This window comes from Rhagoletis zephyria, unplaced genomic scaffold, assembly GCF_001687245.7.
Source record: "Rhagoletis zephyria isolate East Lansing unplaced genomic scaffold, Rhagoletis_zephyria_1.1 Rzeph_scaffold_07885, whole genome shotgun sequence".
Taxonomy (NCBI): Eukaryota; Metazoa; Arthropoda; class Insecta; order Diptera; family Tephritidae; genus Rhagoletis; species Rhagoletis zephyria.
Window position 1 is genome coordinate 4,033 of NW_016164967.1, and position 18,084 is coordinate 22,116.

The 18,084-nt window shown below is 33.3% G+C and overlaps 1 protein-coding gene across 2 annotated transcripts; it reads left to right on the forward strand.

Annotated features, from left to right (window-relative positions):
- The first annotated feature begins 3,156 nt into the window (after positions 1-3,156).
- On the forward strand, positions 3,157-15,031 carry LOC108374596 (serine/threonine-protein phosphatase 2A 56 kDa regulatory subunit gamma isoform-like). Of its 2 annotated transcripts, none has more exons than XM_017630577.1 (6): positions 3,157-3,374; positions 3,456-3,790; positions 3,879-4,109; positions 4,675-5,067; positions 5,142-5,376; positions 7,057-7,673. In XM_017630577.1, the coding sequence occupies exons 1-6, from the start codon at positions 3,306-3,308 to the stop codon at positions 7,198-7,200; spliced, it is 1,407 nt and encodes a 468-aa protein (XP_017486066.1). In that variant the 5' UTR covers positions 3,157-3,305; the 3' UTR covers positions 7,201-7,673. The 2 variants fall into 2 exon arrangements, with proteins under 2 accessions (XP_017486066.1, XP_017486065.1); XM_017630576.1 differs by lacking the exon at positions 7,057-7,673 and adding an exon at positions 14,934-15,031 and having other exon boundaries at positions 3,182-3,374.
- Positions 15,032-18,084: the final 3,053 nt, after the last annotated feature.

An 18,084-nucleotide genomic window follows, 5' to 3' on the forward strand; every position in this document is an offset into this window, starting at 1 on the left:
AAAATTTTAGTGAAATAACTTTAAAACTGAGGACATGTAGTGCGGAAACTTCACGACATATCTATGTACGCATTAAGTATACACAAATGACGACAAATGAAAGTGTACACCTGGTTCTAATGTAATATTTATTCACAATTATTTTCATGAAAATTTGTTTGCCTTATTTATTTATGAAAATATAGTACGTTCTATAATATAAACCATATAGATATGTTTTCACACTTTATATAAAATTTCACACTTTACATAAAGTTCACAAAAATTAAAAAAAAAAATTATCCAAATTTTGGAATTTTTTGTTCAGAATTTCTATATGCAGCTTTGTAATTGAACTTTATTCGTTAAGTTATACAGCACTGTTTTGATAAATTTCTGAGGTTATAGATTTAAAATCGCATAAAATTGTTATACGACACGTGTATTGTGGAGCATAAACAGAATTGTTCAAACTAAAATAGGTGGATATTCTAAATTTTAGAAGAAACTTAAAACAATTTTGTGTAAAAATTTGTCGTACTACGAAGAAAAATAATTAATTTTAATAACGAAGTTCTAATTTGGGCTTCAAAACAGAACCCTTCTTCTGTATTATCAGGCAACATGTTAATTATTGTTGCACTAATACACTTATTAGGGCTGTTTCAGAAGTGCGAAATTGCTAGAATAGAAGGCAGCAACGCAGAACTTAGGGCTAAACACCTTGATTTAAAAAATTTTGTCAACCTCAATATTTGTGAGTTTTGGGAAAAAGTAAGAATCACCAAAATGTTTTAAATGAGCCACTGTTTTCAAACATATACAACATCGCTCAAGGATTGTTGTCGATTTTACATTCTTTAGCCAACCTTGAAAGGATCTTCTCCATACAAAAATTAATAAAAACAAAATGTCGAAATAGAAGACTTCAATTAGAAACAATTTCCTTTTTAATAAGAACTATAGATTATCTTAATTCTAGTGGACAATGCTGTCATAACATAACATTCATAAAAAGTTCTGGCACAGTTGATACTATTTACTGAATTAGTTATTTTTTGGAACTTACTGGCAACTTTGTAAATTTAAAAATATCCATTCATTGTAAATCTTTATGGTTATATACATTTATGCACTTACATACATGCATTTAAAATCATAATATCTGATGTAAAAGTGGGTAAATTTTTATGTAAATAAAATAAAGTTAATAATAACGGGTGATTTTTTTGAGGTTAGGATTTTCATGCATTAGTATTTGACAGATCACGTGGGATTTCAGACATGGTGTCAAAGAGAAAGATGCTCAGTATGCTTTGACATTTCATCATGAATAGACTTACTAACGAGCAACGCTTGCAAATCATTGAATTTTATTACCAAAATCAGTGTTCGGTTCGNGGAGAACAATTCATCTCAAGAAATGGACCGGTAAGTTGGCCACCAAGATCATGCGATTTGACGCCTTTAGACTATTTTTTGTGGGGCTACGTCAAGTCTAAAGTCTACAGAAATAAGCCAGCAACTATTCCAGCTTTGGAAGACAACATTTCCGAAGAAATTCGGGCTATTCCGGCCGAAATGCTCGAAAAAGTTGCCCAAAATTGGACTTTCCGAATGGACCACCTAAGACGCAGCCGCGGTCAACATTTAAATGAAATTATCTTCAAAAAGTAAATGTCATGGACCAATCTAACGTTTCAAATAAATGCGTTTTTTTTTAAAAAAAAGTTATCAAGCTCTTAAAAAATCACCCGTTAATAGATTGGCGCTTACACATATGCTAGTATTTGGCCGAGCTTCTCCTCCGATTTGTGGAGTTTTACGCCGACTCCGAACGGCGATTGTATTTTTATGAAAAGCTGTCATACACCCGGTGGTTTGCCATTGCCTGCCGAAGGGCGACCGCTGTTAAGAAAACCCCTTTGTTCTATATTTCTTGCGATGTTGCTGTGACCAAGACTTGAACACAGGCCCTGCTGCACTGCTTACCAATACACCACAGCGGCCGCTAAATTTTTAGCAACAATTTTAATAATAATATAATTATCAACACTGCTCACAAGGTGTAGTAAGTGTCGTATTGTCGTATGTCGTAAAGTTTTCAACGGCTAAATAAATGTTTAGAAGACTTGAAACCACAACGGTGTGAAATTTCATAATAGGACTTTTATGGTATCTTGTGAATCCCTTAAATCAATTTAATTTTAAATTTCTTTAAAAAATTTTGTCAGTTCATCAGATTTAGCCAGTGAAAAGTTGACGTGGAAATCTGCTGCGAGAATTACAGGTCGATCATAACAGTCTACTTATCTCTATTTTCATCTTTGTCATTCATCTTCATCGTCATCTTCATGCACATGAAATCATCTTCATCTTAATCTTTCTCATCTTCGCCTTAATCTTCATCTTCAGCTTCATCTTCACCTTCGTCTCCATCTTCATCTTCATCTTTATTCAAAACCATTTCTTTTGATACCCATATTGGGATACTGTATTTATTTTAATAAATAATTTGAATTTGATTTTCGTATATATGGCAACCCTGTAAAAAACTAAAATCATATTACACATCTACTGGTCAAGCCCTGTCATTTGACACCTCATCTTTTAAAATCGAACGAACGATACAGATTTTATGACTCGGTGTTAATTATTTAACGCAACCCTCGCGGCAGAGAAATTTTGAATGCGATTTTCTAACCTGTGGCAACGCCTTTCATGGAACTTAAGCTATGTTGCACACCCGAAGGAGGAGGCCTTTGATGTGACACCTAATTTTTGAAAATCGAGAGAACGATGCAGATTTTATGACTTGGAGTTAAATATCCATCTCCGAACTCGTGTAAGAAGTTTCACTTCAAAAACTCGAAATTTTGATGAAAATTTGTTAAATTTTCTTAAATTTTTATAAACTAAAACTTGAACAATATTTTTACAGAAAAATAACCAAAAAAATATAACTTGAAAAACGTTGTGAATATTCAAAAAAAATCAACACGTTCACGTTTCAGTCACTCTATCTTTTTTATACAAATGCGCAGCTTTAAGCAAACGAAAAAGCATATTAAAGTATGCAAACATTGTTTTAACGTATGCACATAAATCAAATATTCAAATATGAACCACATACGACTCTTACAACACTGATTAATAATTAAGAAGTTTAACCGATTTTTTTTTTTACCTTAATCACAGAAACACCTGCTAATGAACGTGAGCAACTTTTGATACAAAAGTTAAGACAATGCTGTACGCTCTTCGATTTTTCCGAGCCATTAAGCGACCTAAAATGGAAGGAAGTGAAACGAGCGGCGCTGCACGAAATGGTGGAGTATCTGTCCAATCAGAATGGGGTTATCACGGAGGCAATATATCCGGAGGCAATAAATATGGTGAATATAGCTTATTAAATCGCATTTCGCTTTACATTTTATTTAATTTAAACAAAATTACTACTGAAAATTCATCTTTAGTTTGCAGTAAACTTATTTCGCACATTACCGCCATCGTCAAATCCTAACGGTGCTGAATTTGATCCGGAAGAAGATGAGCCGACGTTAGAATCATCTTGGCCTCATCTGCAATTTGTTTATGAACTGTTTTTGCGTTTTCTTGAATCGCCAGATTTTCAGCCGAACATCGCCAAACGTTATATTGATCATCAATTTGTGTTGCAACTGCTGGAACTTTTTGATTCGGAGGATCCACGCGAACGTGACTTCCTAAAGACTGTACTGCATCGGATCTATGGGAAGTTCTTGGGTTTGAGAGCATTTATACGCAAGCAAATCAATAACGTATTCTATCGGTATGAACCAATCTACATAAATACATACATACATATGTGCATATGTCCATGTGTGTGTGCCATGCTTATTGCAAATTTTCTCTTGCAGTTTTATTTATGAAACCGAACATCACAATGGCATTGCTGAACTCTTGGAAATCCTCGGTAGTATTATCAATGGTTTTGCATTGCCATTAAAAGAGGAGCACAAACAATTTCTGCTGAAAGTACTCTTACCGTTGCACAAAGCGAAAAGTCTGTCTGTTTATCATCCGCAGCTAACATACTGTGTAGTGCAGTTCCTGGAGAAAGATCCAAGCCTATCAGAGCCAGTCATAAGGTTAGACAAGAAGACACTTTTTGAAGTGAAACTTTAGAGTGGTGGTAATGAATTAGAAAATCGTCACGAAAATGTAACACTTTGTTTGCAACGGGAGTGCATCTCTCTTCCTTCTTATTTCTCTCTCTCTCTCTCTTGCCACCTATATTAATATTGAATTATCGAAGCGTGGTAGCGTACCACTTTGTGTTAAGTTTAAAAGTAAGATTACGATTAAGGCCAAGGTAAAAATTAAAATCAATAGTTCATTTCCACCAAGCCTTAACTGCAGTTGCCTATTGCAAAAAGGAGATTACAACCTGAAAGGGGTAATTGCTCATGTTATGTACAAGCAAACAAAAGTAAAAAGGAAGAAAGTAAAAAATAAACCCTGCCGATTATGTACCCCATGCGAAAATTCGTGCAACTTACCTGTTAAGCTTTTGGTGGAAATAGGCTATAAGATTGAGATTGAGAAGGAAACGAACAAAAAATAAATCGACAGAAGTTTCACTTTTATTTCCGCAGTGTGGTCAGGTGCAGTAATTTTTACGCCTATTAAACAAATAATTTTTTCACTTTAAAGGAGTCTTTTGAAGTTCTGGCCCAAAACACATAGTCCCAAAGAAGTGATGTTTTTAAATGAACTGGAGGAGCTACTCGATGTCATCGAACCAGCTGAATTTCAAAAAGTTATGGAACCGCTGTTTCGGCAAATTGCCAAATGTGTGTCGTCACCACATTTTCAAGTCGCCGAACGTGCGCTTTACTACTGGAATAACGAGTATATAATGTCGCTGATCGCTGATAATTCACAAGTCATATTGCCGATAATGTTTCCGGCATTAAATAGAAATTCAAAAACGCATTGGAACAAAACGATACATGGACTTATTTATAATGCACTTAAGCTGTTCATGGAGATGAATCAACGTCTTTTCGACGAGTGTAGTCGAAATTACCGTCAGGAAAAGCAGCTGTAAGTATAGCTTTTTATTTATCGACACTTCGTGACTGAAATTAGTAGCATTGACACATGTGATGACTTTTTAGGGAACGCGAAAAGATGTCGCAACGCGAAGAGCTTTGGATGCAGGTTGAGTCTTTGGCCAAAAGTAATCCTGAGTGGCCAAAAATGTGTGGTCAAATGGACAATTTAAGTATTTCAAGTAGTCAAAACGAGTTTGAAGAAAATGAGAATTGTGATCTGACTTACGACAAATTTGAACAAGAAAACAGACAACAACAGATGCAACCCCAACAACAAGCAGCACAGGAAACTAGAGAGGTGAGCTAAACTGAAAGCATTACGCCATTTTTGTAGGAAATATTTCATAACCGAAGAATCAGTGGTGCAAAGTTTGTAGTTGTAACAAATGTTCCTCACCTTCATTGACAAACTATGATGTATATAATCATGAGTATATGTTATACTTTAAGAATTGTCATTATTATAACATTTTTATTCAGTGATTTCTTTTTTACCTAGAAATAAAATATACAATGTCGGTCATTTAGTTCAATGGTGGCATAATACAAAATACATATTACAAAATCGAGTTAAGTATGCAGAAATGACCGCTACCTGTTCTTCTATGTTTGCAATAGGAACAGCGAGAATATAATTGTTCGAACAAAATTATTCAAATTCCAGGTAAACATTTCGGTGCCCAGAAATACTACATATCGAGCCCTAACCGCCAAAATAACGTAAGCGACATTTTTTTCAAAATTTTCTTTTTGATACAGAAATGCATTTAGATGCTCTAGGAATATTTCTACATCAAAAAGAAAATTTTAAAAAATATCGCTTACGTTATTTTGGCGCTTAGGGCTCAATATGTAAATTCAAAACTTTAAAGCTATTTTTCTCGAGCTTTTGGTTTTTTGAGTTATGACAGTATTGAATTAAATGAGTGATATGTGTGTCTATATATGTGTGCTTTTGGAATCTATACATCATCTCCCCAGTGTATTCCCTTCCCAGTAACATTATTCATAACCAAAGCATCATTTCCTTCGTTAACTTGTTCTTTTTCATCATAGTGTCGGTTTCATATTTAATAAGTGCACCAAGCAAGTCTGGAAATTTTGTTACCTCTATTTTATCGGTGAAGTATTTAGTATTCTCTACGATATCCTTTATCCGTTCTCTTTGAAGGGTCTTACGCATATTTACAAAATGCTTGCATTATCTTTAATCAAATAAACCGCTTTTAAAATTATTAACACTTTGGCTCAATACCAATCAAATTATGTTGGTAAAAAAAAGAAGCAACATACATATTTTATTTCAGTTGTAAATAACATAATAATGTGAACATTAAAAACATTACAAATAGCTACCTACATACATGTGTTTAATATCACATAGATGAATACACTGAAAACGTACTGATACTTATAGAAAAATAAACCTGTTAACATCGTACAATAGCATATCGATGGCTGAGTGGAAGATCGACCTATGTCGGCTACCAGTTCGAAAACGCTCTATCTCAAAAATCTTTTCAAGAACGCCTTATTTCAGAATTTTATTGAAAAACACCTTATCTCAAAATTCGGTTCAAAAACGCCCTATCGCACTTCAAAATGTATTGAAAATATGCTGATATAGGGCGTTTTTGAATCGGCAGCTGAGATAGGGCGTTTTTGAGACGAATTCTGAAATAGGACGTTCTTGAAAAGTTTTTTGAGATAGAATGTTTTCGAACTGGCTGCCGAGATAGGTCGATCTTCCACTCAGCCATCGATATAGAGTCCACATAACTTCTCCTTAGAACTCTTAACTCTCCGTATGCAATACAATTTCCTGTGATTTCCATTGATACGCTTAAATACATCTACAATATATTCACTAACATGCATACATTGCATTCCAAACATTCGTGTGATAAAATATACAAAATGGCTTTAAATTGATATGCTATAACAATTTGCAACTTGCGAAACTACTCATTTACAATAGGTGCGAGGTGAACGCAATAAAGACAAGCCGTTGTTAAGAAAAAAGTCGGACTTGCCTACTGACAGTGGCACAATTCGTGCTCTAATCGAACACAAGCGGCCGGATGACTTCTTAAAGACACCACCGGATGTAAACAAATACTAAGTTAAATATTAAGGCGAAGCATATGGCAAAATCGGAGCCAGCGACACTTGCACACGACTTGATAATCAACATATATAGAAATATACAAAAAAAAAAAAAAAATGGAACAATAAATAATATTTAAGTGTACGTGATGTACATGCAATTATTACAGTTTAACAATTTCAATTTTCATTAGACCCAGGTACCATTAAACTTTAATAATTTTAAGCTTAAATTAACGCAAATTAATTATTCGTATATCTTTTGTTGTATTCGCCGTAAAAATGCAAAAAACAACATAGTCTATATGAAAGCTTGTAATGACGTGAACTAAATTATCCATGATTATTATACATAAATATAATCCATATTGTTATAATCTAAATACATATATATCAGTCAAACCTTTTAAAAACAAATGAAAACTATCACATGTGCGATGCTTTGCTTGAATTCGACTTGAAAATACATACATACGTATAAAACCAAGATTTAAATAACAATTTTATTTATTAACACATCTGTGTATGTACATTAGGGCGGTCCAAAATAAGTAAAGTCGGAATTTTAATGCTCCACCTCCTAGGATTATTCTATATCGAAAAAAGTATACCCCTATTTTTTATTTTGAAATCAAAAAATGTTTAGAGGTCCCTCAAAGCGTTTAAAGCTTTCCATGTATTTTATATGGGGGGGGGGAAAGACTTTTCATAGAAATTGTATAGAATTCTTGAAAAACGTTATTTTTCGATCGGAAAACTCCGATTCTCTTCAGGAGACTTCCAATAACAATACCCAAATAATTATCTATGAAGTGCAGAAGGAAAGCGTGTTGAACGAAAAATTCAATCAGACAAATTTCTTGTAAGCATCAGACTTTATTAACATGGCGATATCCTGGGAGGAAGTAATCTCTTCAAATCTTCATAAGATTTCAACTACTTTCAACTGCATTTGAAGTAAAAAACTTCAAAATCAATATACATACATATGGGTAATTTCAAACAAAGTTTAAAATTTTCAACAAAGTGGTGGTAACAATGAAAAATCAAAAACAGCATTATACGATCCAAATAATAAGCCACCAACAAAGCTGTTTTCTTTTGCGAACGGTATTACTTTGATATATTTTACCTGCTCCGGTTATTCGATCATCAACATGGAAAAAAGTTTAAACAACAGCTTAAGTATGAATTTAGCCTGCAGCAATAGCCAGAGCGAAGTTGGGCTATTGTAGTGCGGGTCTCCCCATTTTGCTTGCCTGAGTGCATTGCAGTTAAGAAGCGCAAGAAGGTATTGATTAAATGAGATAAGAAAAAACTTATGGTGTTTTCGTTTCTACCGCAAAATTTTACCTTCTCATTGCCCTCTCAGCACAAACCCTAAAGAAATCAAAACGCAATTAATAAAAGCAATTCTTTTGTATTTGAGTGAATTTACCATTGCACCATGGTAAGTAAGGCTAAATATTTCCGGAATGTCACCCTGTTTTTTTTATGCAAAAAACACTAAAAATAATATAATTACCAATGTCTGTTTATTGCTTCAGGAGTTTCAATGATTGCCTTGTTGTTGTTGTTGTTCTTATATTTTGGTGAAATAGGACTCTTAAGGGGCAGTGCACTTGTGCACAAGTGTATTATTATTAATATGTGTAAATTTTTGAAATCGGACTAAAATTACCGTCACGGTAAATTACCGTTACGGTAAATCTCAGAAATACGAAAATTCCGATATTTCAATAACTAAACACGCCAACTTACAACAATGTCTTAACAAGACACAGTTATTATTGATTTTTTTTTTTTAAATGGGCGTGGCACCACCCGCTTATGACTACATTCATAAGTGTATGTGATAGCCCCCTTATCGATTTCCACCAAACTTGCTACAATTATTTCAATATCTCATAGCATATAATCGACATCGGGAAAAATACTTTTGCTTACCATGCAGTTTACTGAAAGGTGAAAAAACGATATTTGATACGTGCGCCGGGTAAATAAAGTTCGGTTTCGCCCGAACTTATACTTATTTATTTGTTTATATTAGGCTATTGGTACAAAATAAAAGAAAAAATTGGTACGACAATTTTTTTGTAGTCACACGATTGCACATTAGGTCAAATGTTTCATTTGGCTGTGCGAAAGTCCAATTTCGGAAACGCAGTTTTACATTATTATTTTTTGATGCCATTCTGTAGAGAATACTCCGAAATAACAGAAAATTAACTTTGTTTTTGTAAAATAAAAATCACCGTTAGACAGCAATCAAACAAAGTTACAGGAAAAATCTTAAGTGAAAATGAAGGGTTTTATGAAGACTAATTGCTTTGGGAATCTCTCCTCAAGGCATATCTGCGAGACATGTAGTAAATTTTAATTTTTTTTTATTAAGGGACTTCGATAGTATTTTTTTTTTTAATCCCTAGATGAAACCATTTATGTACATATGACCATACTTATTTTATTTATGTAGCTCAACCCCCTCCGGGTTGAGTATGGTAAGAAAATAATTTTTTTCAAAACCAAGCTATTTGGACAATATTTTCGAGAACTACATATACTCATCATTTGAACTTAAAAAAGTCTGTTTTACGAAAGCCAAGTCATGTTTTACATGTTATTTACTGACTCTACACTTTTTTTAACGGTTTCCATCCTTTTACATTAAAATAATGCTATATTTTAGCTGCAATTAATTTCGCACAGAAAAAGTAATCATTTGACCTAATGTGGATTGGTATAATACAGCGAACTTCTACTGAAAAATTTGAACAAATTGTTTTTCGTGACGACGACGACGAAGAAGGTGGATAAAGCTTCAACATAAGCTTATCTGATAAATGAGTTTTAAAGTGATATGCAAATGTTTAAAAAACATGCATTTAACGTAAAAAATCAGTACAATGCTTATCCGTTAGTATACCTTTTTTCTAACAGTTTCTAAACTTATTTATTACTTTAGCTTACTTTTAAAAAGGTGCCATTCTGGAAAATATTTTACAATGATGTAAAAATAAAAAATAAAAATAATTTTTTAAGAGCCTGAAAACAGTTTCGTATTCTGCACAAATTTTCAAGTCAGTAATCGAATTCTAAAATATAAAATTATCAATCTTAAACAAAAATATATAACATACCGGCCATCCATGTCCACTTTGGTTGGAAATGACACTTGCAAAAAAACACAGCCAAAATCTAAAAGCGCTAACCGAAATAACATATTTTTTTGTCGTACCTATGACAAAATTGCAATAGTTACATATTGGAAAAAATAATAATAAAAAAAAAACAATACATACGTATGTAGTTCCGGGAATAAAGACAAAAATAAAATATGCCTTACTTCGGAATGGCTAGATTATCACACTGACCTTCCTTTAGTGGTTTTAAGCAATCCAAGTTCTGATAGAGATGTTACGAGTGGTCAAAGATCACAAAGAACTTTTTTTTCGAAAATCTTATTGTTCTTTGTTTATGAAAGCATAAAACTTTATGAGTATAAAAAAATAAAAAATGGCGCTTACACATTGCTTAGTGCTATTAGTAATTTTTTTCATTTGCATTTATGCCTGCTCTTCTACAAATCAAGCACTAACCCATACGCCATGTACGAGTAAATTATTTTTAAATTTTGTCTCTGTTAAAAAGAAAATATCTTGTGTCTCGGCGTAATAAAATAAAGCATCGGTAAATATCGGGTTTAAATTGGTTTACAACCAAGAAACATACATACGTACGTCAACGTACCGATAATAGAAATGCTTAACTTTAGACATAGCTTTATTTTTGATCCAAACTTTAAAAATAAAGTGAGCTTTAAAGTTAAAGGTTACTTCAGAAAACGACCCTTAACGAGCAATTCTTGTATATATATATATATATATATCCATAGGGTTCTCGGAAACGGCTGATATTTTGTACACAGATAATGTTTTGGATTTTAAGGTTATCTGAATAGGCACTAACTCCGAGAAGACTCGTATAAGGTTGCCACCTATTCGAAATTAGTTACAAATTAATTAAAACATAAAGACGCCTAATTCAAAAATATTTTTAATAGGGTTGACACTTATTTTGTATCGCATATTTATTAAATTTTTTGTTTAGAAAAAATGTAAAATATTGCCATTCATAGGTACCAAGAGAAGGTTCTTAAACATTGCTTTCCCAATATACAAAATGTTATCCCTTGGGATAATAGTGTACGGTCGCCGCTTATTTTCGATTCTACACAATTTATCTAAAACGTTGCAATATGGATATCAAATGAAAGGTATTGTTGAGAACTTTGGTCCGAAAATATTTTCGATCAGGGTTGCCACGCTTCTATGTAATACAAATTTTTATTTTGTTAATTTCAATCAGAATTTTTTTCACCAGACTCATATAAATGGCGGGTTTACGAGGTCGCTGACTCCGAATCTGATGTCAGCTTTTTTTTAATTCAAACGTTTCACTTCAAAAAAAGGGGAAATAAAGCAGCTTTACCCGTTTTTTTTTTTAAAGTTCGAAATTCGAAGCGGGTTTTTCCTGTTTTCGAAAATAGACGAGTAATCTAAAACCCTAATAAGCAGAGTTCCGTTTTCATATGAATGCATATGCAACGTTTATTAATTACTATGAACTTAATTCCACTACTTTTAATGGCATGAACCACTTTTTCAACCCTAAAATCTTTATAATTTTCTAGAGAAGTTCCGCTTAAATATACAATTTTACGCCGACTCCGGCGATTTTATTTTTATGAGAAGCTGTTTTTCATGGCAGAAATTCAATCGGAAGTTTGCCATTGCCTGCCGGGGGTCGACCGCTATTTGGAAAAACCCTTTTTTGTTTTTATTTTTTTTTTGATGTTGGGTTGAATCGGGCTTGAACCCAGGCTCAGCGTAGCGTGTGGTAGCGCGCACTGCTGACCAATACACCACAGCGGCCGTCTGGCGGTTACAGTGCCAATAAAGCAGAATATGTCTGTCGACCCCTAATTGCGATTTTATCGTTAGCCTCAAATTACACAAGGCAACAAAAAAGGGAGAACATTTTGGTGCTGCAAATGTTAAATCTGGTTTTGATTGACTTTTCTGTGCTGATTACGAATCCGTGAGTATAAAGTATCCATCAGCTCCATATTTTGAGAAAAACGGGGTCAAAATGTCAAAAAATCTCATTTTTTGCAATATTTTTGAAGCTCTAGCAAGAAATAAAAGGCGTCAATATACTTAAATTAAAGCTAGAAGTCTCGACTGCCCTACACCGTGACTTGATGGTCATTTATAAATAGTCATTTATTGAACAGCAAAGCCAGATTTTGTGCGAAGTTTGAGTACCCACCGCAATTAAACAAAAGGTAATAGAGGCTTCCACTAATGCTCAAGGTAAGGCTTGAGCTTTCGACTACAATCTCTTAAAACACCATCCTGAACCTTAACACTAAGGTCACTTACTGTTATTTATTTAACAGCAAAATTAATTTTTTTTTCCAATAGCACAGTATTCCAGTTTTTTATATTGTTCAATAAATGACTATTAGTGACCATCAGGTCAAGGTGCAGGGATGGTATTTTCAGGGATAGTAGCCGAGAGTTTTAGCTTTATTTGAGCCTATCACCTTTTGTTTTTTTTTTTGCTAGACCTTCTAAAATATTGCGAACAACGCGATTTTTTCACACTTTGACCACGTTTTTCGTTGATGGAAACTTTATTCTTACGGATTTATAATCAGCACAAAAAACTTGTGTCAAAAACAGCTTTAACATTTGCCTTAACAAAATCACTGTTGCCTTGTGTTGTCTAAAACACTTTTTTTTGTTGCAAATAGGTTACAAATACTAGTTACAACGTCCTTCTAAATCGCATACTTTGAATATTTACTGTTACGAAAAAAACAAAATGAATTTTATCGTTTGCTTTATTTACACTTTTGCAGAACTTTATTGTAAATAGCAGTTTCAGCCGTAGTTTTAACCAAAGATCCATCGGCACTTGCTACAACCGAATGCTTCCAAATTAGCTTCCTTCCCTTATCAAAATTAAGAGCCGTCTGACATTGTGTAATTGCATCTGCAGTCACTGCATTGCGGGGTCTTTGTTGAAATCCATGCTTTGCTTAAGGGGTTAAAAGATTTAAAAGCATATCAGAACGATGAAAAACAGACTTTTAACGTGGCTTATATTCCTATTGTATGCACTGGTATACACAAAATTGCAACTTTCGAAATGATTTCATTTTGCCGTTTATTTCCATTCAAATAGCTTATAAGATTTCGATTTTATCACTTTTACTTGTCCCTGAACCTATTTTGGTCAAGGGTTATATTTTACTTTTTTCTTATTATTTAAAAAAAAAAAAACGCCAGAAAATACCAAATAGTAGCGCCAATGTGGTCGTTTTAGCTGTTTGTTAGAGTATTTAGTGAGTTTTAACACTGCAGGGAGAATTAAAAAAGAGCCTCCTGTAAATTTTACCTTTTGTCGTTTACGATAAAATCGCAATCAGGGGTCAATGTGTTTGAAAACTAGAATTTGCTTATCAAACGATTCCTTATATTGGATAATCCGCGTTTGATTTCATTCACGACGACTTCGAAAATCGACCACATCGGCTCGGTAACGCCATGGTCATTTAAATATTATATTCGAAAACCTAAAATTTTTGAAATAAGTTTCGCGAAATTTTTTTTTTCTGAAGTAATGAAATCTCGACAACTTATAGTCTTATTGCAAAGTAATATAGTGAGATATTAAATTTAATAACTTTTAATTTAATCGTCTTGTTTATAACAATTATAAACGCATTTTCCAGATATTACCAGCGAAAGTTTCATTTTGAATTAATTGCGCTGGCTAAAGAGATATTTTTAATCGACCCAGCCTAAAGTGCATACATATCGTTACCTCAATTCGCAAAAGCCCTAATCAAAAAATTTCTATTTTACAGGCGAAGCAAAAGAAAAGCAAACCAGATAGGGCTTTTTAAAAAGTGGCATATACATACAGGCATATGTATGTATGTTTGTAACTCCGTTGTATTAGGTACTAACACCTTAAAATTTTTAATGAAGGTGTATTTTAATATATCCTTCCAAAATATTAAAAAAAAACGCAGTTTGGAAGTCAGTGTTGGTTAGGGTGAATTAAGCTAACGATATGTCTATATTTATGTACCCATATTTATCCAATGGCACCTAATATTTTGCTCCGTGGTAAGATGTGGGGTATGATACCGAACATAACATAAGTCCATGATTGCATTAATTCCTACAAATTTAAAAAATATTTTTCTCGTTTGTAATTTGTTTTTGTTTTAGATTTTTAAAAGTTCCCCGTTAGGAATATTTGGTATAAAATATAATCCATTACTTTAGGCCGATCCCAATACAACTGCAAACAACTGCAATCTTTTATAATAGATATGTGTGTATCTGTGTCAATAGGGAATAAAAGCTAAGTCGTGGGTTTGAAATTAGTATTGTTCAACATTCGCAGCGTCAGTATGTACATGTTTATGTACAATTGCTGCATTAATGTAAATAAATATAATTTGAATGCCAATAACCTTTACCAATATTCCCGTCAAGTATAATAAAAAAAAAAGTCCCTGTAGTTTGGGTGATAAAGCGAATGAAGCATTATATGTAGAAAAATCACCCTCTTGACTTGACTTGTGCTTAATTTTGGACACATATACAAATAGAAATTAATGCTTATTTGATTTATAACTAATTTATTTATTTTTCTTCTCTTTTTCAGTGAAATATGTTACTACTTTTAATACATAAACATTAATTTTAAGAAAGTAAAACTATATCTAATTTATGAATAAAAATGAGAAGTAACAGCATAACATACATTAATGAAAAAATATTTTAAATTATTTGTTGTTTCAATAAAAAATCAAATTCTCAATGACTTTTTCAAAATGACAAGGTTATCAATGTCTTAGCAAAAAAGAGATATTTTCTTTTAAGGTGTTCGTACTAATTCATTATTGGTCGCTGCACCAACTTAAACGAAATTTTAAAGGATTGTAGGGAAATACACAGGAAAAATCGTATTCATGAGCCGATTTTTTTTTTTTGAAATTTGGTACGTACATAACTTATTGCCTGGATTAACTTATATGGTACTTTTTCCGGTAGGTGGATCATGGAAATAATTGCATTTATGGTCATTATTTATGATATTTAACAAAGTAACACAACTTATTTCATTTTATTTATTATTCCAAACGTTATTACAAAAGTCGTTAAATTTCTACCACTAAAGTCTTCATACATATGAGTAGTCCACTTGCAAACAGCGTTATGTGATTTTATAATAGAAAGCCATAAATTTGAAAAAAAAACGACTACGACAACAAGTAACATTTAAATGGAATCTTTTTATTATTACCTGAAAATTGGATAAATAGGAGCCTTATAAAATTATAACATAACATACCATGACATAAGATAATATTAACAGTCTATACGACCTAAAGCAGTTTCCTAGGTTCATCAGAAGATGGATACTTTTGAAAGTTTATAAATAAGTATGATAGCGACTTTTGGAAAAAGAGTTAACATTTTATGCTATTTTTTCAGAATATAAAAAGATTTTGAACTGTGTTGTTAGTGGATATGAAACTACTTTAAATACTGGAACGTAATCCACCAAAAAGTAAAAATCGAAAAAATTTTACATAACGCACTTTACTCATATGTATATGAGTTAATGCATAAAAGAAAGCGTTAAGTACCACACATTTATTTCTCAATATTTTGTTGGATAACGCTTATTTCAATAGCGATATTAATACGATCTGGCATTGATTCCACAAGTCTTTGGGCATAGCTTGACCATTTACAAAAGAACATTTTTTAATTAATCCCTTGAGGGAATGTGATTAGATGTGATCCTTTTCTCAAGCATATTCTACAAATGCTCTATGGGTTTGATATCAGGACTCTGTGGTGGGGTTTTCAGCAAATGTGGAGTATTGTACGCCAGGTACATCCTTGTATCATGAGCCAAAAGTTTAGGGTCGTTATCTTGCTAACAATACAAATTTTCCACAACGCCCAATTTTTCAGCATACACTCTATGATGCATAATTATTTCCAAGATACCAACGCCGCTATCAGCAATATAACCCCATACCATTACGCCACCACCACCGTGTCTTACACTCTTGATAGTATTTTTAGGGTTGTAGCTTTTCCCAGCTTTCTCCATACACTGAGTCTTTCATAAAACCCAAAAAATGTGTATTTGGATTCGCCGGAAAACATGACACTGCGCCAGAACTCACGCGCAAACTCCACACGCCATGGGTGAGAACTTTAGGCTCCTTCTATATAAGTAGTGCTCGGAATCTCATGCAAATGCATGTTTTTATTGGGCATCTTCAAATGGTTAAGTTATCTTAACAAATCATGAAATTTCCTTTTTGTTTTACAACCATTTAAGTTTAGTGCGCAATCTCTTAATATAAAACTTACCTTTAATCTTTTCCCAAATATTCATCTGAATATCTTCTCGGATAACCGAGCGGCCATTAAGGCACTCTCTTCAACCTCTGTTAGATCTCAATTAGTGGAGGGCTGTAGAAGAGAGCTGGAATATATCTCTGATTAATACGAAATTACCCTAATATGTGTACCACGCAAAAATTACCGAAATTTATCACTTGGAGGCCAAGCAGAGATAGAACCATACAGGATCGTATCGCTGGCACGTTAACGTACGTTTACGGCAGTGAGTGTGGCCTGACACGATCAAACATATGAGAGCGTTATGTAAATTAAAACTCACAACCGTGTACGTGCGACGGTTACGCGTGCTTCTCTCTCTCTCTACCAACAGTAAATTTTATATGTTGCTACCACAGTATATGTATACAGTAATAAACCTTTTTGAATACTCGGGGGATAAAATCTTATCTGGGTTGATAATGAGCAGGAGCATCAATTTTGCCGATTCAGAGTTGCATACAAATTTACTGTGGTATGAAAGGGAGCAACAACCGTACCATGGCAGAGTGGCACAGGTAATTTTGTAAACAAACACTTTTCTTATAATCATAAGAGATAATTGCTATTTATTTTGGAATATTCCGATATTTAACGCGTAGCCAGAGGCAGTGGCATGTGAGCCTCACTAAAATATACTCATCATGTTGGAGCAGCTCCGGGTAATGGACCATTGAATGTGTTGGCTGAACTTATGACCACCTTAACCTTCGGAGTCTCCAAGCAAATGCGTGTCCTGAGTTTATACGGCAGCCATTCATAGCAATTACTAGTGTATGTGTTTATGATTCATATTTATGACATTCTATACTTTGAGCTCCGGGTAATGGTCGCTCAAACTTGGGCGTGCTTAATGAGCTCTCTGGGCGGATGCGCTGGCAGGCTTTGGAGTCTCTATAACTATTCAAACATTTTTTTTTGTGTTTCGGAATAAAGACGTAAATATATTCGGAAATTTAAAATTTTCCTTGATAAATTCACAAAATTCACGTTTTTCATAAAAATATAATCTTGCAATGGATATTTTATTGATTTTAAACTTATATTTATGAAAACTCCATTCAGTGCTATAATTACGATTTGAGTTTCCAGTTTAAGGAAACACAAGCAATAATTATGTAAGTTGATTTATATTGGAACGAATTTGTTCCAAAATAAATCATCTTACCACCCTGTCGGAAAAATCAACCAACACCAACACACAATAATTATGTACTTTACTATTGATATTCAGCCTCATTGCGGGAGTCGTGCCGAATGCAAGTCGTTTTTCGAGAGTCGACTCGTATCGAAAATTTAGCGCCATTGCCTAAAATTTCCACTCGACTAGTGTATTAAAACGGAAAAACTTGGCAGCACTGCATAGTTTTCGACAATTTTCATCGTTTACT

Coding starts and splice junctions, on each gene's coding strand:
- LOC108374596 (XM_017630577.1), top strand. CDS start 3,306: ATGGTGGAGTATCTGTCCAATCAGAATGGGGTTATCACGGAGGCAATA. Junction 5,068..5,141: donor TACCGTCAGGAAAAGCAGCT/GTAAGTATAGCT, acceptor ATGACTTTTTAG/GGAACGCGAAAAGATGTCGC. Junction 5,377..7,056: donor CAGCACAGGAAACTAGAGAG/GTGAGCTAAACT, acceptor CATTTACAATAG/GTGCGAGGTGAACGCAATAA.